The 23,813-nt window shown below is 33.6% G+C and overlaps 4 protein-coding genes across 11 annotated transcripts; 2 read left to right on the top strand and 2 right to left on the bottom strand.

The window, feature by feature from the left end:
- The first annotated feature begins 1,519 nt into the window (after positions 1–1,519).
- LOC123193130 (tyrosyl-DNA phosphodiesterase 1) lies at positions 1,520–12,058 on the top strand. 8 transcript variants are annotated; one of them, XR_006496996.1, is made up of 17 exons: positions 1,521–1,831; positions 1,914–2,117; positions 2,192–2,350; positions 2,632–2,692; positions 3,319–3,395; positions 3,492–3,749; positions 4,792–4,881; positions 5,035–5,169; positions 5,524–5,673; positions 6,812–6,915; positions 9,001–9,054; positions 9,190–9,280; positions 9,454–9,531; positions 9,619–9,769; positions 9,847–10,019; positions 11,000–11,273; positions 11,410–12,058. XR_006496996.1 is itself a non-coding variant. In XM_044605916.1 (15 exons), the coding sequence occupies exons 1-15, from the start codon at positions 1,622–1,624 to the stop codon at positions 9,942–9,944; spliced, it is 1,917 nt and encodes a 638-aa protein (XP_044461851.1). In that variant the 5' UTR covers positions 1,520–1,621; the 3' UTR covers positions 9,945–10,237. The 8 variants fall into 8 exon arrangements, 2 of the variants coding, with proteins under 2 accessions (XP_044461851.1, XP_044461850.1); XR_006496999.1 differs by lacking the exon at positions 11,000–11,273; XR_006496997.1 differs by lacking the exon at positions 11,410–12,058 and having other exon boundaries at positions 11,093–11,373.
- A 2,475-nt stretch (positions 12,059–14,533) lies between these two features.
- On the top strand, positions 14,534–18,262 carry LOC123192079 (polyubiquitin 8-like). The gene is made up of 2 exons (XM_044604544.1): positions 14,534–15,296; positions 16,857–18,262. The coding sequence occupies exons 1-2, from the start codon at positions 14,534–14,536 to the stop codon at positions 18,260–18,262; spliced, it is 2,169 nt and encodes a 722-aa protein (XP_044460479.1).
- A 1,450-nt stretch (positions 18,263–19,712) lies between these two features.
- Positions 19,713–21,271, bottom strand: LOC123192964 (cysteine-rich PDZ-binding protein). The gene is made up of 4 exons (XM_044605689.1): positions 21,114–21,271; positions 20,913–21,030; positions 20,120–20,211; positions 19,713–20,016 (listed from the first exon to the last, which is right to left on the bottom strand). The coding sequence occupies exons 1-4, from the start codon at positions 21,127–21,129 to the stop codon at positions 19,952–19,954; spliced, it is 291 nt and encodes a 96-aa protein (XP_044461624.1). The 5' UTR covers positions 21,130–21,271; the 3' UTR covers positions 19,713–19,951.
- Positions 21,272–21,935: 664 nt separating this feature from the next.
- On the bottom strand, positions 21,936–23,390 carry LOC123192963 (probable xyloglucan endotransglucosylase/hydrolase protein 8). The gene is made up of 4 exons (XM_044605688.1): positions 23,027–23,390; positions 22,847–22,947; positions 22,561–22,763; positions 21,936–22,476 (listed from the first exon to the last, which is right to left on the bottom strand). The coding sequence occupies exons 1-4, from the start codon at positions 23,208–23,210 to the stop codon at positions 22,074–22,076; spliced, it is 891 nt and encodes a 296-aa protein (XP_044461623.1). The 5' UTR covers positions 23,211–23,390; the 3' UTR covers positions 21,936–22,073.
- Between the last annotated feature and the right edge of the window lie 423 nt (positions 23,391–23,813).

Below are 23,813 nucleotides of genomic sequence, written 5' to 3'. Positions count from 1 at the left end.
AACAATCATAGGTGCATCTCCTCGTGTTGCACAGTATTTTCAAGATCACTAAAGATTAGTAAAGAGAGTAATTCAATATGACTGGTAATCGAATCCATTAATTATTTTAAAATAATTTTATATAGTTAATTATTAAATTTATAAGTTAAATTATTTTAATTTTAAAATACATTTAGTTTGATGTATAGTATATATACTGATGTCAACAATTAGACCAAATACATATTTTTATTTGATCAAATCGTCAATCTAACTCTCAAAACAGCTTTTTAATGAAATATTTTTATTTTTTTAAATGGATGATTGTTCGATCAATCGGTTTGAATTCAAATTGTGACTATTAGTCTTATTGCATGTACCTCAAATTGTTACATATGATTTTACAATCGCTTTCTTGATGTACAAATTTGACCGGATCTATCTTTAATGAAGGATATTGGCCAAGAGCCTAAGAGATCAGATCAACTACACTGGCCTCACAAAAATTATCTTCCAAATAATGATAAATTTATCTTTATCTCTAACATTTCAAAATGTTAACATTCATCATCCTATCACTTCCAACTATCATATTATCAAGACCCCACAAAAAACATGAAATCAAACAAAAAAACTTTACTAAATCCATCGTGGAATAATATAGTCTCATTATTCTACACCATCGTGACAAGAGGTGTAGATGTAGAGGCCATATAAAGTTGTTTGGTTTTATGAACTCAAACCAATTGATAGTGTATGTGTAGGCTTAACTGTGCCCTGGGCCAGTGACAAATGGTGTTAGGAAAAATGCATCAGCATTATGCAATTAGCTTTGCTTTGGGAGTGTCTTGATCTTACATTTAGAGAATTTCATGGGCTTATCTTTTAGAGTGCATTAGACTTACAGTAAAAAAAATCTTATGGGCTGACATTTAGAGAATGTCCTGGATTTACTGTTTGGAACGTTTAAAGCTTACATTTAAAGGATGTCATGATCTCAACATCAAGAGTAAATTGGGCCTACATGTAGAAAATGCTATGGGTTTAGTTTTCGGAGTGCCTTGGACTTATATATTTACAGAATACCGAGGGCTTCTATTATGAAATGTTATGGACTCATGGGTTTACATTTTTAGAAATCCATAAGTTTTGGATGAAGGTGGAGCTTTTGGAACTTGGTTGATGACTTTTTACCTTATTGGTCTTAATTGTAAGATAGGGTCTTAATTGATCACAAATTTTTTTGTTCATCAATCCCCCAATACATTTTAATGATCTTATAATTTGACTTAAGAAGCATTTAAGGAAATTATTTTCATTTTTTATATTTTAAATTTATTTTATAATCTCATTTCAAGTACCTAAATTGTGTAAATTACCTATAATCTTTTCTTTTCTATTCTCGTTTTTATAATTACCTAATAGGTCTTTGCACGATTTTGATAAAGGGTAAAAATGTAAATTTGAATATTATATTAGGGGTATTTTAAGAATATAATATAAACATGGGTTTTTCTGTTAAAAAAGATTCTGGATAAAACGAGGCGTTTTGTCTATCACCGAAAGCTTTGTGCCTAAGACCTTTTTGACCAGCGATCACTCTGGCTGGTTCTCGGTGGAAGCACGGTGTCAGCAGATCTTCATGCAACAGTCATCAATGTCTGATACGGTGGTTGCGCATCTGGTTCCACTTGATGACTCTCTAAAACAAGACCATTCACTCCCAAAACTGTCTATCTCTCAAGGCCCAAACACTATTGGCCGCGCCAATATTCCTCTATCTGACAAGCGACTCAGCCGAAAACACCTCACTTTAACTGCCTCCGCTGACGGCTCCGCTGCTTTATTCGTCGTAACTTACTAATTTATAAAAATGATCCTTTCTGTTCCTTTTTGTTCGTGTTTGATTTAATATTGTGGAGTGAATATTTCAGGAAGGAACTAATCCCGTGGTTGTTAAATCTGGTGACCAAAGAAAGAAACTGATTTCTAGTGAACACTTGTCAATCGCTAGCGGTGATATCATAGAGTTGATTCCTGGACATTATTTTTTCAAGTATGTTACGTTGCCTCAGAAGAGACCTTCTAGTCATGAATCAACAAAGGAAGACCTTAATCCAAAGAAATTGCGACAACAAGTATGTAATTTTTTCATTTCTAAATCTCACTTGGCACTATCTGTAGCATTTTTAATTTATAGTAATTCATAAAGGTTGAACCTGAATATGAAGACGGAAGAACATCTGAGGAGGCTATACGAAATTTTCATGTTTCATCTGATAAGTTACCGTTAACATATCGGTTACTGCAAGTTCAAGGCCTCCCAGCGTGGGCTAATACCTCTTGTGTTTCTATTCGGGATGTGATTCAGGTAATTTTATGTTCTTTTATTATGATCAGAACATTTTTTCATTCAATAAAACTATGTGCATATGTCACAATATAATTGAGTGTTATATTATATTTAATTTTCAATTATCTAATTATACGATGATATGTTGGTGTTTGTGTACAAAATTATGCACAAAAGTTGTGCACATAGCATTACTCTTTTTATTTGCCAAGTATTTGTTTGGTATTAATGTAATGTATAGTTGAATGTAGATTGAATGTCAATGATTATCATGATCCATTTAATTGTTCATTTGGTAGGGGGATATTGTTGTTGCTATTTTATCAAATTACATGGTGGATATTGATTGGCTGTTACCCGGTGAGTTCCCTTTCCTACTAATATTTTTGTCCCACATTCTTGTACCGATTATGTTCCATAACTTTAGATGATTATAAGTTACTCCCCATGACCCCAGCATCTAAAGAAGATATAACCCAGATTTTTTGATAGTTGCCAAAAATTTTGCTAGGGAACTGAATATATCATCTTGTTATTAGCTATACTACAGGTGGAGACAGTAAGATAAAGGAACTATGTTCTATAATGGCATGCTTAACGAATTTTCTGGTACAACTATGGTATTGTTTAAGCTATTATGAAGCAAATTAGCTCAATATCAAGTTCATCTCACAATTTGAGACATCTTTGGAAGTTTGCAATGGTGGCTTTCTTATGAGAGAGATCGGGGCTCCTGTGCCATGGACATCTATATTGCTGAATGGCAGTGCAAAAAACAATCCCTTGAACATGAGTCAAATCAGAGATGGCATTTACTCTTACAAGTTGGATATTCCTTGTTAGATCTTTTTTCTTGTTATGTTTTTGTTGCATCTATCTTAGGTCTAATGTTTGTTTTTATGAATTGTATATATTTATTATTGGCTTAGTTCCTGTGATTTTGTTCCATTTTTTTCCGTTGTGATCATGTGGTATTTTCCTTGTAGCTTGTTCTACCCTTGCCAAAATTCCCAATGTGTTGGTAATTCATGGAGAGGGTGACAGTACAGTAGAACATATGAAGGTATAGTATAACTCTAATTTATACTAATATTCTCTTATGCATTTGAAGTTATATTTATCAAAACATGCAGTCTAACTTTCTGTGATTATATTGCAGAGGAAGAGACCTGCAAATTGGATTTTTCACAAACCCCCACTACCTATTGCATATGGGACGCATCATTCAAAGGCCATGATTCTGGTCTATCCTCAGGGAGTAAGAATTATTGTGCATACAGCAAACTTGATATATGTTGACTGGAATAACAAAACTCAAGGTTTGTGGATGCAAGATTTCCCCTGGAAGGATTTAAATAGTCCAAGCAAAGCCTGTGGATTTGAAACAGATTTGATTGATTACCTCAGTGCATTGAAGGTATTGATATGTGTCGAATGTTATTAGAATGCTGTCTTTTAGAGGCATGTGTGGTTTTTTCTTAATCAATCATTATATTGCTTCATAAGATTTTTTTAAAAATACTACTTCACAATTGATATTTTGAAGGCCTTTCTTTTTCTTGCTTATACATCTCCTCTGAAAAGAAACAGATTCCTCTATCTTGTGTATAAATTAGGATGTTACTTCCTTGTCTTATTATTAATTAAAAAAAATGAGGCTTGCTAGGAGGAAATTGTTTGAGTTTTTTTATGTGTTTTCCAATCTTAGCTCTGTTAGTTATTTGTGTTTTGTTGTATTACTCTTATTTGGGGAAAATAATTCGTAGACTGCTTTATTATAGAGTGATACAATTGCTTTTTGCAAATACTATTCTGGAAAGGAAAGTGACATGCTTCTGAACAAACTTGTTTCAATGTTAATGAAGAGGGGAGGTTATTTCTCCAAATAAAATTGAGAAGAAGCCTTTCAATTTTCCTCTTCTTCTCCAAAGATCACTCATGTTCAAGGTTTATCTATATTTATGTTTCTCATATTGTCCTCCTGTCTCTGGAAGTTGTATGTTTATTTTGAGGATCAGAGTTTAGGGCTTGTTGTTTAAGGTTGTCATTGTTACTATTTTTTTCACTTTTGGATGGTCAAGTCTTCTTCAACAATTAGATCCAAATGTAATAAACTAAAATATTTGCAGAAATATATTCTATTAACAACTTAACTTTTCAATTTGACTTTTTATGTTGGAAATATTTATGTACATTGTACATTTAAATGCTTTAATTATTTACACCTGCCTATTATGTTATAGAATATTCTACTGAATTTTTCAACTTATAGCAAAGTTATGGATTATATATTCTCCTCTGAAGTTGTGAACCAAACAATTCATCTTTCATTTGTTTGCCTCACTGAAATGAACATAATATAGGTTATAAACGAGAGTAGAAATGTAGCGTAAATCAATGCTGAGCCATATTCAGCATAATGATGTTGATATATATTTTTTCCCTCTTGAATTTGTCAGTGGCCTGAATTCAGTGCTAATATACCAGCCCTTGGCAACTTCAAAATCAATTCATCTTTTTTCAGAAAGTTCGACTATAGTAGTGCTATGGTATTCCTTCCTCTTAACTTTTCTTTCTTTTTTTTTTTTTTTCCTGAATGATATTTCATCTTTAATTGGAGGATATTATGTTCAACAAAGTATCTATTTTTCAGTGGCATGCTATAATATGTGACCATATGATGCTTAGTTATGAATCTTTAGGTCCGGTTAATCGCATCAGTCCCTGGCTATCATTCGGGTCCCAATTTGAAAAAATGGGGACATATGAAGCTACGAACCGTTCTCGAAGAGAGTATTTTTGACAAAGAGTTCCAGAAATCTCCTCTTATATATCAGGTAAGGTCCATGACTTCACATGTTAACAATGGTCTTGCATTCACATATAGGGGGACGTTTCCATGTTCTTTGCTTTCTGTGACCTGAGAAGGAATTAGATTGTGCATTACTCTATTTAATGACTTTTTTCACTTTTAATTCCACTGCCTGTTATGGGGTTATGGGCATAGTCTTTTCATTTGACCCTTTCTGCTAATAATTAATGAGTACAATCAATGCTACTTAGTATCCATAAATGCTATGGAGTATGAAGACCTTTATTTTTTGGATGATTTTGTTGAATGATGGTAGTGTAAATTTTATTTTTCTTGAAGGATTTTATTCTTATGAATCTATGGACTTGTTTCATGGCAGTTCTCATCCCTTGGTTCATTGGATGAGAAGTGGATGGGTGAGCTGAAATGCTCAATGTCGTCAGGTTTATCAGAGGATAAGACACCACTTGGAATTGGGGAACCGCTAATAATATGGCCAACTGTGGAGGATGTCAGATGCTCTTTAGAGGTATTATCAAGTAGGTTATTCGTGTGAGCCTTTTTTTGTCAATCATTTCTTAGAATACTATGATCGTTTACTAATATGGCCAGGTTCTGGAAGTTGGTTGTAGTTGGAAATTTGGTTGCCTTGGCCATTTTTTGGGAAGGCTGGTCCCTTAACCGGGATCTATGAATGCAAAATACTGACATCCAGTTGGAAACCAAAAGTCAAGCTAAACACTTCATCAACTGAATTTTAAAATTGTGCACATTTATAACCTGACTTGCATTAATTCCTTGGTTTATATCCTCAAATTTTAGCAGTACTCTGGAATGATGAATTCCTTGTGGAAACATTTCATAAACTTTCTACATATTCTTAAATTGGCTCTGTGACCGTTAGTATAGCCTGTTCTGGTGGTATAGTCAAATTGTGAGTGCCAATGATTAAGATATATGGCAGGTTTCAGACTTTTTCAAATGTGTGCAAATGACAAATTTGCATGAATTATTTTGTAAAAGAAGAAAAAGAAAGTGAAATATGAATTTCTTTATTTGCGCTTTCAGTAATGAAATTAATTGTATCAGTTTCGAAATTTTAGTAATAAAGATCTCTATATCAACTCTATATTTTAGCAATTGCCAAAATTTGAAAAATTTATATATGAATATTTCCTGTTATAAGGTTATAGAAGCCCAAAAGTAAGTATTTTATTTTTATTTAGTTGGAAGTATATTCGGCATTGTAGTTGTGATTTCTTTTGTTGGTTTTCTTATAACTTGAATTAAGCATTTAAACCAAGTGATAAAAGTTATTTTGAGTTAAAAGAAAAAGAAAACAATATTATCTGATGCTGCAAACTTGTATAAATTTTAGTCTCCTCTTGTTTTGTTATTTTTAAATTTCTTTAAGCAATTGTAGTACTGTTGGGCTTCTTAGAAGTGGGATTGAATGCTTGCTCACCAAAAATATTTTCTTTGGATCCTTTGGCTACTTTCTGATTTGGCATTATTTGGTTTCTATTAAATGAATGTCGAAAAACGTTAGGTTGCATTTCTCTCTTTGGTTTGCAATTATGTTTGATTTGTCAACTTGCATTCTCCGCACATTTCTGCATCTACTAAATTACGGTTGTATTGTGTTAACCATTCTACTTTTTCTCTAGGGTTATGCAGCTGGAAATGCCATTCCAAGTCCACTCAAGAATGTGGATAAAGAATTCTTGAAGAAGTACCGGGCCAAATGGAAGGCAAGCCATACTGGCCGTTGGTAAATATACGTGTCTCAAGCATACTAAAAATTTTTGACAGAGATTACTAATGCATACAACTTGATATTAAACTGTTTTCTTGAATGGGAAACTTGAGGGTGAAATATATATGAGGATGCCACCTGGATTTGAAGAAAAAGGAAAAATTAAGAGAGTTTGCAAACTAAAGAAATCATTGTATGGTCTGAAACAATCACCAAGGGCGTGGTTTACAAGATTTAATACAACTCTTACCAAACTAGAATGTCGGTAGAGTCTATGGGACCACAGTTTATTAAAATTATAGGTGATAACTGTACAAAGATGCAAAGTTAGAGGCCGAATTCAAAGTTAAAAACCTAGGCTCTATGAAATACATTCTTTGTATGGAGATTGCCAGGAGCAAAGAAGGGATCTTTATTTCTCAAAAGAAATATAAACTTGATCTCCCAAAAGAAGCATAAATTTTAGGGTGCAAACCATCGAGCATAACTTTGGATAGAAACTAAAAGTGTAAAAATGATGATGTTTTAGTAGATAAAGGAAAATGTCAAAGGTTGGTAAGAAGGTCGATCTATTTATCTCTTAGTCGACCCCGATCTAACTTATGTTCTTAGCGTGGTAAGCCAATATATGCATTCTCCTATCTAGACACACCTTAATGCGGTGATACATATTCCTAGATACTTAAAAAGGACTCCTGGGAAAGGATTGGTGTTTCAAAAGAGGGAGAACTAATGGATAGTTGGATACACTTATGCAGATTAGGTTGTCTCACCAGAAGCAAAAAGTGTTTCTACAATACAATTGTAGTACAAAACTATGTGGTAATTTAGTGACTTGGCAAAGCAAAAGGTATTCAATTGTTGTCCAAAGTAGTGCTGATGCCGAGTTTAGGGCGATTACTTCAGGATAATGTGAGTTGATCTGATTAGAAAGAATTCTTGAGGATTTATAGCTATTTGTGGGTAATTCTACTATACTTTGTAGTGATAGCAAATCTGCTATTAGTATGGTGCATAATTCTATTCAGCATGGTTGAATGAAGCTTGTAAGAATAAATAGAAATTATACTTTGAGAGAAACTAAAGGTAGAATCAAGCTATTGTGCATTCCATCCATAGAACAAGAAGCAAACATTTTAACAAAAAGTCATGCTAAAACCAGGTTATGAATCATTGATATGCTAGCTGAGAATGACTGACATCTATTCACTAGCTTGAAGGAGAGTGTTGAAAGATTCGGTTAATTTCAAGTTTAAGAAGTACCAGATGTGATTCATTTTGTGTTTAGAATGTTTTGATTGAGTTGGTGGATTAGGAAAAAGAATTATTGTAATATAGTATTTCTTTTTTTCTTCTTGATTCGTCTCCTTTTATATAGGTTGAATTTTATTAAATTGATGTAACATATGTGTATAAATTATATTGGATGAACGAATAAAATGTGTTGAAGAAATTATTCAAACTAGAAACCTTTGTTTCAATGCCTTAAGCAGCTGAAAGATTTTTCTAGAAATTAAGTGGATGTAAACAACTCAGATTGGACTCTTGTTTTGGATGACAGTACATAAAAAAATGCTTCCAAAAAGAAGAAAAAGAAAAAAATAATTTGGATCTATTCTATCTATTCTCCAAACAATTTATCTTTATGCTTTGTCTTAGTTTCATTTAGACTAGGCATGATGTGCTTCTCGCCCGGACCAACTTTTAAAATTGGCAACTGCCTGTAGTGAATTTTAGGCTGATCCAATATGCCTGTGGACTTCAGTGAGCATTTTTCATTCATAGTTCTTGTTATGTAACTAAATGCAGTTCATGGACTGATAAATAGGAGGACATAGATTGTACTGTATACTGATTTTTCTGTATGTTTAACATTGTTAATTCAATATGATAATGAGTGTTGCTATCCTTGGTTGATCTAGGATGATGTTGATAATGTGTTCATATTTTTTATTAAATGGTTGCAGTTCTCATTACTACATTTTTATAAGGTGGCACCCTTAATTTTTTGTCTGCGTCTTTTATCGTTTTTACCTTTTCTGCTATTTGCCTGAATTCAGGTTGTTTTGTTTCTTACTACTACACTTTTTTCATTTTCAGTCGTGCGATGCCACATATAAAGACATTCTTACGATACAACGGTCAGAAGCTAGCGTAAGAGTTCATACTAGATGGATTCATTTTGGCTTTAGAAGCAATTTAAGTTTTAATTATTTTTGGCCGATTACTTTGCCAAATCAGTCTGCTACAATTCCAACTGTGAAATCTTAATTTGTCTTGCCCCTGCAGTTGGCTCTTGCTGACATCATCAAATCTTAGTAAGGCTGCCTGGGGAGCACTCCAGAAGAATAATTCTCAGTTGATGGTTCGTTCTTATGAGGTATGTGCATTGTAAAGTTGTGGCATCTTACAACTCAGTTGAGTTGAGTTGAGAAAATATGACAGCTTCCTTTCAATAGGAACCAACCTGTTTTCAGCAACAATCTGCTGCTCTTTCTCATATTTATGTATTAATTTGTTTGTTTCTTTGGGTTGTCTCCATTAATACATTAGTTGGGAGTGCTATTTCTACCATCTGCTAAAAAACATGGTTGTGGATTTTCTTGTACAAATAATGATGGTTCATCCAAGGTAATGTCTACATCCTTGTAAATTTTTGTAATCAACAATTTAATTTGAGAAAATATAAAATTAATCAGATAGTTGCTTGACTTTCAGAGTGAAAGTGGTACAATAGAAAATACGAAGTCACAGAAAACTAAGCTAGTGACCTTGACATTGCGAGGGAGCCGGAATATAGATGAATCCTCTGAAACAATTCCTTTGCCTGTACCTTATGAACTCCCTCCTCAACGATATTCCTCTGAAGGTAATTGTGATGTTATTTAAATTTACTGCTACACTTTTATTGTCTCATTGATCTGGCTATGTTTATCTCCTCTGCAGATGTTCCTTGGTCATGGGATAGGCAATACAGCAAGAAGGATGTGTATGGTCAAGTTTGGCCTCGGAAAGTTCAACTATATGCTTGCCAAGATTCCTGATTCATTAGATGTGCTTGAAGTTGTGTAGTTGGATGTCTTCCTTGAAGACATGACCTGGACTTTTAGAAGGATGAGGTGATCTCTTCTCTGCTGCTTCTGTTTAATTATGTTTTTGGTTGGTAAAACATTAGGTTCAGTGTATTAGTAGCCCATATTTGATCTAAGTGTGAGTGGCCATATGGTAAACAGTTGAGTTCCGAACTTTCAGTGAGTTTTAAACCATTTGTGTTACCACAGCACCGAACCCGGTTGTCTTAGTTTTAAACCCTATTAAATGGGTACCTCTTATCCAATCCATTGCCCTATCTAAACTAATGTTTGACTAATTATGTAAGGCCGAATGAATTTTCCCACTTGAATTTTGATAAAATGACAATTTCCCACCTAATATAAAAAAATCCATTTTCTTATTATCTGTTAAATTTGTTAATAAAATTTATTAATTTTTTATAAAATTAGTAAAAAGACCAAAAAAAAAAAAAAAATCCAAACTAAATAATAGTTTGCACTAGGGAGGTGTGACTGGAATCACACTAGGTAGATCGCTTTTTTTATTCAATTTTGGTTGTCTGAACCAGCTAGATTGTCGGTAACTGTGGTTAGGGGCACCTTTTTGAACGTGATTTGGTTGCATATGAAAAGCTCATATCTTGATGTGGTCTGGTTAAATTGCATTTTTTTTCTATGCAATTTTGTTTATCAAATTTGGTCATATTGCTAGTGACTGGTCAAGGATAATATTGCTATTATTTTCTGCTGCTTGCATCTTTTTCATTATTATTATTATTATTATTATTTTGGATTTTTTTGAGTTATCTAATTTTAGAGTGTTATTGCTGGGGTTGTGCTTTGTATAGGAGAATGTGTAATGTGCGGTAAATGATATACTAAATTGCACTTGTAATATTGCGGTTTATCAGTTAGTCTTGCAGAATTGAGCTTTCTAATTCTAAATTCTGTACTAATTGTTGCTTGAATTGGTTATCATTTTCATATATGGTTTTCTTTATCAAATTAGCTGTGTTTGGTTGACCATCTACTTTTAATTGTTGAAGCGTATGAGAAGTTTGCAGTTTGTGTATGACTGGGGTTGGTTCTATTTTCTGAAGTTTCATATCTCATGCTGAAGTTGGACGAACTTCAAGCAGGACTTGTTTGTGGATTGCCACGGTAAAAATATTAGGATTATTTTCAAGAACTGATTTCCTGGCAGATTTTTCTGGGCAAGACTGCGTTACTTAACTGAGTTCCTATATTTGAGAAGTTCGTATTTTTTAGGTCCAGAGTTGGTTATGCATTGCAGTATAACCCCATTAATTGGCTGGGCAGGTAAACAATTCATTGTTGTTTATAAATTAGTTGGAAGGGAGCTGAGGTAGTTTGGACTCGAATACATATTTGACTTAATCGAATTGAACTTCAGTTGAAACTTCGACTTAACAATTTAATTTTTTTTTTTTTTCAGACAGACTTTTCTTCCTAACATCACTGTCTGTCATTCAAGTCAGCTTGAGCTTAGAGTTGATTGTTGTTCAAGTTCAGTTTGGCTTTGTTTGGATCTACCCCTACCCCTAAAAGAGTGAGGGAAAATAATCTGAGAGAGAGCTATAGAAACAAAAGATGGTTCCATTTGGGTCCACTACAACGTGATAGCCTTGTTTTTAATGAAAAATATCCATCCTAGTGGTTAAGAGTCGTTCAATCTTCAACATGAGATGGGAGAAAGGAAAAAGATGGTGAAGCGAAAGAAGTTCGTGTGATGATGAGCCATTTGTTCGGGTCTTGTCAAGGGTTGAAATAGGCCCTTAAAAAAGAGTATTAACTTGGGCATGAACATGAAATTTGAAACAGGCCCAAAAAAATTCAGGTAACACGCTAAACCCGATCTAATAGGTTCGATTGACGTACCTTATCACCTCCGAGACGATAAATTGTGATCACGATGTGTAATCACTGAGACCATAGGAAACACGGTATGCATTAACGGTTCACTAAATATAGAATATTCTATTTTTATTTTTTCAAAGTTTAATAGTATTGTATCGAACTGCGATAACCTACGGGTCTAATTTTTAAGCTGGGATACAGCCAAATGGCCTATAGGCTTGGCAGACTGCCAAGATAAGAAACTCAAACCCTTTGACATGTCTAATTGAATTCAATAAAAAAATATTATAATATAAAACCATCCAATTAATATATATATATATATATATATAGAGAGAGAGAGAGAGAGAGAGAGAGAGAGAGAGAGAGAGAGAGAGAGTGTGTATAGATATATATATATGGGGAGAGAATTCACGGATTTAATCTCTCGTGCATAATTAATGTAAAATTCAAATCAAAACTTAAAATTAAAACAAAATAAAAAAAATAGAAAAGTTGATAGTCCAAATTAAAGTGAAAAACACTATCTTTGATTAGAGATAAATTCAAACCAAATTAATTTTTGATCAAGCTCAACTCAAAACTCATGTTAATATGATCATGATCACAAAAAAAATAATTATTTCATATATATTTGGAAATTATAAATAATTATTTTTCTAATTCTATGTTATTAAATAAAAGGAAAGAAAGAGCTTATTTTTAATAGACACCTAAACTAGGTTAAAATCGAAAAGATAAATTTCACACCAACCACCGACCCCACAATTTGCTGTCAGACTCGTTGCCAACAAATACCACCCATCTGATTTATTATCAATTCACATAACGATCGACGATCCTGCGATTCCGCACCACCACCTGATTTAACTACTAACTTGTTGACCGGAGTAGACTCCATCTCATGAATCTTTTCTTTTTTCTTTTAAATATGGAATTGTATCATTGATGTCCATGTCAAGAGGGAGATAGATCCTTTTGGAAGGTGAGGGTTGTTCATTCTTGACTAGTTGAGGCTGAGGCTGAGGCTTATCAGATTGATCAGGAGCAACGAGGAGTTGAATGTGAGGATTATGGAAGATTTCGCACTACTCAACATCACGTTTATCTTGAAGAACATTGCCATTGAAGACTAGAGTTTGTCTTTGTACTGGTACGCCTGGGTGTTTCTGTATTTTTTCTTTGATTTCCAAGACTCTGTCAAAGAAACCAACCTCAATGGAGAGAGATGACATCCATTGAAAATTATGGCCAAAGAAGAATGACTCTCACTCTTTCCACATACATAAAGCCGCCTAATTGTAACAGTATTCATTTTTGTCTAACTGTTAATCCATCCAGATTCTTGGTGATATTCATGTTCTCTCTTTTAATTTTTTAAGAATCATATCCTGACAGATTTTTCTGGGCAAGATTGCTTTACTTAAAGAGTTCTTATACTTGAGAAGTTCATAATTTTTAGGTCCAGTGTTGGTGATTATGGTGGACTGTATGTGTGATTATGTGATGAAATTCCATTAGCTAAAGATAGACATGCGTGCCGTGAATGAATTGCGAACATGCTACAACCTGCTGGTGGAAATTCCCGTGTGATGATTTATAGAATTGCAGGTGCTATAACGTGTTGTGTGTTGTGGTTCCTTGAATGAAAATTAGCAAGAGTTCGGTTGTATGACCATGATGAATACGGTCTGCATGTGCCAAGAATTGGATTCTTGAAATTGCCACTTAAATAACCTGGTGTATATGTGTAAGTGATGGTATAATTTAACGTGCAAGCTGTGAATTATATAAGGATTATGTGCTTGGTTCTTGGCTGGAAAATTTTCAGGGGGAATAGGCCATGTTTTGGCCGGAAAATCTGCCTTCCAAGAATGTCGACAAGCTTACAAAAGGTATCCTATGAAAATACCACACACTCTTGAATTTGATGTGTTCGGGTTGTGAGTCTGGATCTGTTTTCTGGCAAAAAAATTAGAGTGCAAGTCACCTGAGAATTAAATTAGTATATTATGTGTTGATAAAGGCTGGATGGTAGGCCATATTTGGGCAAGAAAATCCACCTACCAGGGATGCCAACGAGCTTCTAAAAGGTATCCATTGAAAGTGTTATGCATGCTTTTGAATGTGATGTGTTTGAGTTGCAAATCCAGATTGGATTTTGAATTCGCCCTGAGAATTAGCCTAAAATATTTTTTTGTGGGCACCAATTTTAATTTTTAAAGAAATTCTTTTTTCGCTATAGGTTTTAAAATAAAATTATGCATATGATAAAAGAAAACACACCAAACTTTAATCGATTTTGGTAATATAGACCTAAATTTTGACTTAGGAGAATCATATGTTCATCTATCAATAGTACAATTTCTCATATAAAACATTTGTATGACAATTCAAGCTTGAGAAGGGGTGTTGAAAAATTTGGTTTATCTTTTGACCTTTTCTGTTATTTCCCCTTATTCAGGTTGTTTTGGGTTTATCAAATTCAATTTAAGATATTGTAATCCGTTTCCTTTCAAATTAATTCAAAAAATTATATAATTCTGCGGTAAATAAAAAATACTCAAAGCAATTAAATGAGAGAATATGAATATCACCAGGAATCCAGATAAACAGTTAGACAAAACCGAATACTGTTACAATTAGGCGGCTTTATGTATGTGGAAAGAGTGAGAGTCATTCTCATTTGGCCATAATTTTCAATGGATGTCATCTTTGAACCCCATAGAGGCAGGCCATTCTCCATTGAGATTGGTTTCTTTGACACGGTCTTGGAAATCAAAGAAAAAGTACAGAAATATCAAGGCATACCAGTACATAGACAAACCCTAGTCTTAAATGGCCGGGTTCTTGAAGACGAACGTGATGTTGAGTACTGCGAAATCTTCCAAAATTCTCATATTCAACTCTTTATTGCTCCCGATAAACCCAACTCACAATCTCAGCCTCAACTAGTCGAGAATGAACAATCTTCACCCTCCAAAAATATTCATCTCCCTCCAGACATGGATATCAAAGATACAGTTCTACATTTGAAAAAAAAAGTAAAGACTCATGAGGTGGAGTCTATTCCGGTCAACAAGTTAGTAGTTCAATCAGGTGGTGGTGCAGAAGTGCAGGATCGTCGATCGTTATATGAGTCTGAATTGATGAATAATTCAGAGGTAGACGTAAGTGTGAAGCCATCGCCAACAAGTTCAGGAGGGACTGGGAGCAAGAAATTGAAGCTAATGGTTTTACCTAAATGCGGGACTAGAAAGATTCCAGTAGAAGTAAATGCAAGTGATAATGTGGGGGATCTGAGAAAAGAGCTGCAAAAATTACAGGAAAATTTTCATTTTCATCTTCCGGAAGAAGGGTATTTCTTCATTTACAAACAAAACGTGATGGACGATGATAGGTCATTTCGGTGGCACCATGTAGGCTCAGGTGATACAATTGAGATCTTTAATGGAAGTGTTACTGGTGGATCATAATGGGTTTTCTCTTTTTGTCTGTTTGTTTTGCTCCATCAAATACAGCTCTCTCTTTGTTATTCTTTCCATTTCCTTTAACTGAATAAGGTTTGTGTATTTCGCCTGTAAATTTGTTGTGTGTTGTGGGCGGATGGGCTGTTTGTGCTGACAAAAAGTTATCTTCCCCATTTTAACTTAGTTTAGGTTATTATTAAAAATGAGCTCTTTCTTTTCTTTTCTTTTATTTGATAACATAACCTTTAAAAAATAATTATTTATAAGATTAAAACATATGCAAAAGAACTTAAGTTGAATTTTTTAGCTCAAGTTCAATTCGATCAAGTCAAATATGTATTCAAGCCATTCTATGTAGGCTCGAATCCACCCTTTCCAAGTAATTTATAAACAACAATGAATTGTTTACCAGACCAGCCAATTAATAGGGTTATACTGCAATGCATAACAAACTCTGGACCTAAAAAATACCAACTTCTCAAATATAAGAACTCAGTTAAGTAACGCAATCTTGCCCAGAAAAATCTGTCAGGAAATCAGTTCTTGAAAATAATCCTAATATTGTCACCATGACGATCCACAAACAAGTCCTGCCTGAAGTTTGTCCAACTTCAGCATGAGATATGAAGCTTCAGAAAATAGAAACACCCACAGTCATACACAAACTGCAAACTTCTCATACGCTTCAACAATTAAATTGGAATTTTTGGTTTAAAAAAAATTTGGATTTTTTATTATTTATTTTTGGTCAAATCCAATTGAAACCCACCCTTGATTGACTAAAAAAAATGCAAATTGCAACCACTAACAACCAAATTATTTAGTTAATTATCCTCCCATTTCCCTTGATTTTGGCATAAAAACTAATATTTGCATTCAATTTTAGAACAAATAAAGGTATGTATCAATTAGGATTGACAGTTTGAATATTTAAAGTGTGAACATGAAGGTGGGTTATATTAGGATTAAAGAAGATAAATGAATAATTTAAAATTAAATTTTAATTTCATTCAAAAATATTTTGTGAATTAAGATTGTTATCTCTTATACACTTTTTAAATACTATTTTTAATCTTCAAGTGATATCATATAAATATAATTTCTCTAAATTACATACATGAGTAATTTAATACTAAATAATTATGCTTAGTTCATATACTTAAAAATAAATAGTTTCATCATCAGAGTAAGTAATTATATAATTATGGATTGATGTAAATTATGGTTTCTTTCTTTAATTTAATTACCTATAATAGATTATTTTTTTTCTTAGAACTTAATTAAAACAATTGATTAATTTTAAAATGTTTTTAGAATAGACATTCCAATTGCCAATGATAAAAAAAGGAAAAAAAATTATGTATTTTTACTAAGGTTAATTAATTTCAAGAAAACATTAATTAGTAATTAAAAAATTAAAGCAATAAAATGAGAGAATGTGGATATCACCAAGAATCTGGTAAAACCATTAAACAAAACCGAATACAGTTACAATTGGGCGTCTATTTGTAAGTGGAAAGAAAGAGTGAGAGTCACTCTCCTTTCCTTTGGCCAGAGTTTTCAATGGAGGTCATTATTGAACCCGAAAGAGGCAGTCCATTCTCCCTTCAGATTGGTTTCTTTGACAAAGTCTTGGAAATCAAAGAAAAAGTAGAGAAATATCGAGGCATACCGGTAAATAGACAAACACTAATCCTCAATGGCAATGTTCTTCAAGATGAACGTGATGTTCAGTATTGTCAAATCTTTCAAGATTCTCACATTCAACTCCTTGTTGCTCCTGATCAATCTGATAAATCCCAGTCACAATCTCAGTCTCAACTAGTCACAAGTGGAGAGACTGAGAGTCACTTTCCTTTCCAATGTATAGAAATTTCAATGGATGTCATCATTGAACCCGAAAGAGGCAGTCCATTCTCGATTGAGATTGGTTTATTTGACAGAGTCTTGGAAATCAAAGAAAAAATACAGATATATAAAGGTATACCAGTTCAGAGACAAACCCTAGTCCTCAATGGTAATGTTCTTCAAGACGAACGTGATGTTGCGTATGTTGAAATATTCCAAGATACTCACATTCAACTCTTTGTTGCTCCTCATCAATCTGATAAACCGCAGTCACAATCACAGCCTCAACTAGTCACAAGTGGAAAGAGTGAGAGTCACTCTCCTTTCCTTCGGCTAGAATTTTCAATAAATGTCATCTTTGAACCCGAAAGAGGCAGTCCATTCTCCATTGAGATTGGTTTCTTTGACACAGTCTTGGAAATCAAGGAAAAAATACAGAAATATCAAGGCATACCAATACAAAGACAAACCCTAGTCCTCAATGGCAATGTTCTTCAAGACGAACATGATGTTGCGTATTGTGATATCTTCCAAGATTCTCACATTCAACTCCTTGTTGCTCCTGATCATTCTGATAAAACCCCGTCACAATCTCAGCCTCAACTAGTCACGAATGAACAATCTTCATCCTCCAAAAACATTCATCCCCCTCCTGACATGGATATCAATGATACAATTCTACATTTGAAAAAAAAGGGAAAGATTCATGAGGTGGAGCCTACTCCGGTCAACAGCTTAGTGGTTCAATCAAGTGGTGCAGCATCGTTAGGAGGCTGTGAATTGAAGGATAACTCAGAGGTAAATGTAAATCTAATGCCACCGCCTAAAGCTGCCGGTTCAGGAGGGACATGCAGCAAGAAGTTGAAGGTAATTGTTTTAACTAGATGCGATAAAAAAATTCCAGTGGAAGTAAATGCAAGTGATAAAGTGGAGGAGCTGAGAAAAGAGCTGGAAAAATTACAGGAAAGATTTCATTTTCAACTTCCAGAAGACGGGTATTTCTTCATTCACAAACAGACCGTGATGGACGATGATATGTCATTTTGGTGGCACCTTGTAAGGTCAGGTGATACAATTGAGATTTTTCCAGGAAGAGTTAGTAGTGCACCCTAATTGGCTTTTCTTTTTGTTTTTGTTTTTTCTGTTAAGATACTTTACCTGGGAATGCAACGATAAGAAAGAAAAATTGTAGTAAAACTTCACAACTTTACAATGATAAGAAACTGTTATTCTTCCTATTTTCTTTAGTTGAAGAAATTTTAGTAAATTAGTTATGTTATGGTTAGTGCTGGACTCGAACTGAGCTTGAGCTCGAGCTCGGCTCGAACGATCCCAAAATGACGTCGTTTTAACCAATATGTATTAAAACGACGTCGTTTTAATAACGAACAACGAATTGAGTCGAATTCGATCTGAGTTTGAGCTTGACTTTCTTAAACTCGAACTCGAGCTCTGCTATATATAAATCGAGCAGAACTCGAGCTCAGCTCGGCTCAAATCCAGCCCTAGTTATGGTGGATGGATGATTAGCTTGTGTTGCTAATGAGTATGGCAGCACAAGAGTGACAGCGGGGGTGGTAGTGGTTGATATTATAAGCTTATTGAATTGAGTTTAACCTATGGTCATTTGTTTCAAGTTCAAATGAAATGAATTGATAATTAAGAGCAAATTCAATATGGTTCAAAAATAATCTCTGTTTTTTTAAACATAGAACTTAAAAATAATAATTTATAAATTTAAAACAGAAATGGCAATAATTTGGTTATTATGTATAATTGATTAAAATAATATCGTTTTTTGTTATTATAAGCATATTGAATTGAGTTTAACCTATGGTCATTTGTTTCAAGTTCAAATGAAATGAATTGATAATTAAGAGTAAATTCAACTCAAATCCATCTCTAATAAAAAATTAGTGTCTTTTTTACTTTAATTACAGCTATCAAGTTTTCTATTTCTTATCTTCCTTTTTTTTTTCCTATTATTTTGTTTAATTTTCTTTTAGGGTTAAGTTTAGTTTCGAAATTTAGATTTGTTAAGATTAATTATGTATGGAAGATTAAGACTATGAATTACATAAAAATGTTTCCTTTCAATTAATTGAATTGTTTTATACTATAATATTTTTTAACTGAATTCAATGGTACTTATTAATCTTAATTAATCTATACTTAATTAATCCTAATTTATTTTTTGAAACTTTAAATTTATTTATATCAAGCACCGACACTGGACCAAAAAATTATGAGCTTCTGAAATATAAAGATCAGTAAAGTAAAGCAATCTTGCCCAGAAAAATAAGCCAGGATATGAGTTCCTGAAAATAACCCTGATATTGTTGTACAGTTTAATTAGTTTACACCATGAGATTTTCATCAGATTATGGTATGGTCCCGCATCTTACTATGGCGATCCCCAAACAAGTCCTGCTTGAAGTTTGTGGCACTTTAGCATTAGATATAATAGTTCAGAAAATTAAAACCTCCCCAGAGTCAAATACGCAAACTGTAAAACTTCTCATACAAAACAATTAAAAGTAGATGGTCAACTAAACTTAGCAAATTTGACAAAAGAAACCATTATCTGAAATAGATAACCAATTCAAGCAACAATTAGTACAGAATTTAGAATTGGAAAGCGCAACTCGGCAAGACTAACTGATAAAACAGAATATTACAAGTGCAATTTCTTATATGACATCATTTGTTGATGAATTTTTACATCATATCATAGCCACAGCAACGATTGATGAGTTTATAGAATCAAATCACGGAGTCTGCGCCAGCCAGCATCGTTATATGCTACACATTACTTTGTTTGTAAACCTTGGTGTCAAGTACCTGTTTACCGCACATTGCACATACCCCTGCACAAGCACAACCCAGGCAATAACACCCTAAAATTAGATACCTCAAACAATTTTAAAAACCAAAACAAGAAGATGAAAAAGCAGCAGAAAATAATAGCACCTTTGCTGTAAGCACAAGTATGACAGTACTTGGCATCTTGGTGCACTTGCTGCTTGCAAATGATGCACTTGGTATTTCCATAAGGTGTCCATCTACAAAAAATAAGATTGTAACTTGTAAGCAGTAGCTAAGATTTATCAAAATGGCGCAAGTACCAGCTAATGTTGCGGTAAGATATATTATAATGACGCGTGTACCAGCTAATTTTGCAGTTAAGATCTATTATAATGGCACAAGAGATTTTGGGATCAAATCTCACTCATAATAAGGTTCAGGGCTTATGAATAGGATAGAATGAGAAACAAAGGATTCCTCCTAAGATTGGAAAAATAAGAAAACCAGAAACATAAATACAGAGAAGAATAATGCCCTAAAACCTAGCAATACATGAGACACAGAATATGGATGATTATGCTACAAAAGTAAACTAAGTCAATAACCAAGAAAGCCAAACTTCAACATATAGCACACAGGAACAAAACCCACATAGCAATTTCATTCATATATGCAAGGCACATAATGGTCAAGTTCAATTTTTTATGAACCTGGGGACCAGCTTTGTTCACCATCCTGGAACAAGAAGCTCCAGTGAAAATCCAGCATGAAAGAATCCTTTGAGTTTTATTAATTTTTCACAATAGCTTTATTGGATTAAGTCGTTAAAATTAATGAAATTCCTGAAGACTGCTGCTATTACATGACCTAAATTTACAAAACTAAGAATCACATCCGAGCTTAAATTGGGAATTTACAGAATAACGTAAACAATAACGGAGAAGGAAAAGAAAAGAACCTCTTTTTCTTAGAGAGAAGTTTGTTCTCGTTGATTTTACGGCCACCGGCTTCTGTAGTGTTGCTGGCTCCTTCCTTCCACTTATCGGGAACAATTACTTTCGATAGCTTCTTTTCGCCTGTAAAATTCAATAATCAATCTATCAACACAGAACCTAATAATTAACAATTAAAAATAAAGAAGAAAATGATGATAACTTACACTTCTCGCACACCATCGCTGCAATTTTCTCGCGAGCAAATTTCGAGCCCTAAACTGATCTCCTTTAAAGGAATCCGACGACTTCTTTTTCGGGTTTTAACGCTGGGGTAATTTCTGAATTTACTAAACTACCCTCCTTTTCTGACAAACTGTGAATAATAAAATAATCGTCTTCATCTGAAGATAGGAAATTAATATTCTTCTTTCTTTTTATGTTTTTTCCCATCAAACTAGATTTTTTATACTTTTGCATTATTAATATTTATTTAACATATTAATATTAAATCAGAAGTCAAAGCTAGCACCGCTCTATAATGGCCTCGCAAATTTAAAAAAATTTATCAAATTTTTATTTTGTCCTATAAATTCAGTTTTATTTTTTTCTTTGACTACCTCCAAGTTTTACACTTAACCATTGGACCCTATAAATAAAGAAACTATTATGATCCCTCTATCATTGAATATTACATTTTGGCCCCCCTAAAGTAAATATCCAGCTCGACCCATGTGCCTATAGGATGCAAAATGGACTATATTGTCCCTCATTTGTCAATTTTAAAATTGCCCCAATACACTGTTTTAGAAAAATAATAAAACTATATATACTAATTTTAAAGATATAAATGAATACATATTTATATGTATTATTATGTAATTAAATAATTTTAAATTAAAGATAAACTAATATTAATAATATGATAATATTCATAAACATATATCTATTTATAAGTAAATATATATAATATTGCTATTAGAGAAAACATCAAGGTTTGCATGAAGTGAACTAAAGCTGGGGATATTTGCTTGTGGCATAACATAAGCTTGATTCAAACCAAAATTATATAATATTGAATCATGAAATACAATAAAGACAATTGGCAAAGAATTTAATACACGTCTTCGTTTCAACAGAAGAAAAGAAAAATGAAAATCAAAGATTGAGTTTAATTATGCAGCTCATCAATCCCATGGGCTCAAAGAACACTCAACAGGCACTGTTGGGTACCTTTCAGTGTCCTTGCAGTAATCATATATAACAAGGTTTCTTTGAACCCAAGCATAGTCCATTTTCTGAGAATCTGAGAGGTGCCAAGCTTCATATTGATCCCACCAATTTTCAGTGGTGGTTGACACACATTTGGGATATGGATCTTCCCATTGGCACCCATCAACGCTGAAATCTTTGTAAGATGACACAAATGGAGCCTTCTTCCAATCTGTCTTCTCCAATCCACCGCGTGTTGCCCAATCATCCGCATTCCATATGCTGGAGAACAAGTACATCGGCTTCTCATTGGGGAAGAAATTGTTTTCTTCACCATTGTTTTTGAACACCCTCACCGGCACTCTGTCCGCAAAAAATCTGCATTTTGCATACTGGGTGATTCAATTCATTGAACAAAAATCATTGTGTTTGTGAAAAAGTTTTACTTTTTAAGTTTCTTACATAATCTGGTGATTGTTCCAGAGGATGGAATAGGTATGAAAGTCCTCAGTGGGGTCAAACCAAAGCATGTGCCTCATCTCACGCCCACCAGTGCCATTTTTGTATACGTTTGTTTGAATCAGATAGGGCTGGCCGGTTCTGTTTCCCAAGAACTCGAAGTCTAATTCATCTCTTGTTGGCCCTGCCCCATTTTCTGTGCACATCTGCAACATTTTAAACTTTAGATTCCTTTCGCAAATGGCTTGAATTAAATGAAATTGAGGCTTCATGATCGACAAGAGCTTACATAATAAGCTGTGACTACCCCGGCTGAGTCACCTGCAACCAGCTTGAGTTTCATGCTAAACCACCCAAATCTGTATCTCTGCTTTGTTTGAAACCCACAACCTATTCAGATTTAATTAAAGAAATTAGTTTTTCAAATAAATGGGTATTTATATTTGTGATGAACATTGCGTAAGTGTACCTGTTTCTTTGTCTAAAGAGAGGTACCAGATCTGCCCATCTGCAGAGGTTTTAAAATGATCTTCAGACCACATGATACTGAAGTTATCTTCAAAAGATCCTTTGGATTCAGCGGCCACTAATGAAGAATAAGAGGCAGCCGTTAAGGCTGCAATGAAGAGAAGAGTGGCCATAGAAGAGACCATTCTCTCTGATTTTAGAAGCAGAAAATAATGAAGCAAATAATGAGTTTTTTCGGATGTATCTCTGAGAAGATGAAGTTCATTATATACAATAGTTTTTTTTACTCATGTAAGCAATACAGATGGGCATTTAGGGAAAGAAGAGAACATGGGGCATGTTGAAGTGAAAGCTTAAGCCAGGCTGCCATCCATTTGGTAGTGCTGGAGACTAAATCTCGCGTATAATAAAAATAATATGATTGAGTGAATGGCGTATAAATATTATATACAGTTTTAGCATAATAAAAATACAGGCGGGGACAATGACTGCGGGTGATTTTGATGGGTCACACAGTCATTGGAAGCTTGTTGGATTTGCCAACTGGATTTGGCGGTCCTATGATTATATTTCCCCTAGTGACCTTTGTCTTTCTCTGTTTCTGTTTCACTTTTATGCAGCAATTACAATTGTTCTTAGGCCAGAGACTTATTTCCACTCAATGTAGATGTTATCCCACGTTTTGATCAGTTAATTTTAATAAACTCGTTCATTTCCTTATAAACAGTTAAATTTATAAATTTTATAGATAAAATTATTATTTTATCTATAATATTATAAATAAATTA

The sequence above is a fragment of the Mangifera indica genome, chromosome 12 (assembly GCF_011075055.1).
Source record: "Mangifera indica cultivar Alphonso chromosome 12, CATAS_Mindica_2.1, whole genome shotgun sequence".
Classification (NCBI taxonomy): Eukaryota; Viridiplantae; Streptophyta; class Magnoliopsida; order Sapindales; family Anacardiaceae; genus Mangifera; species Mangifera indica.
This window is presented reverse-complemented; position numbering and strand designations above follow the sequence as displayed.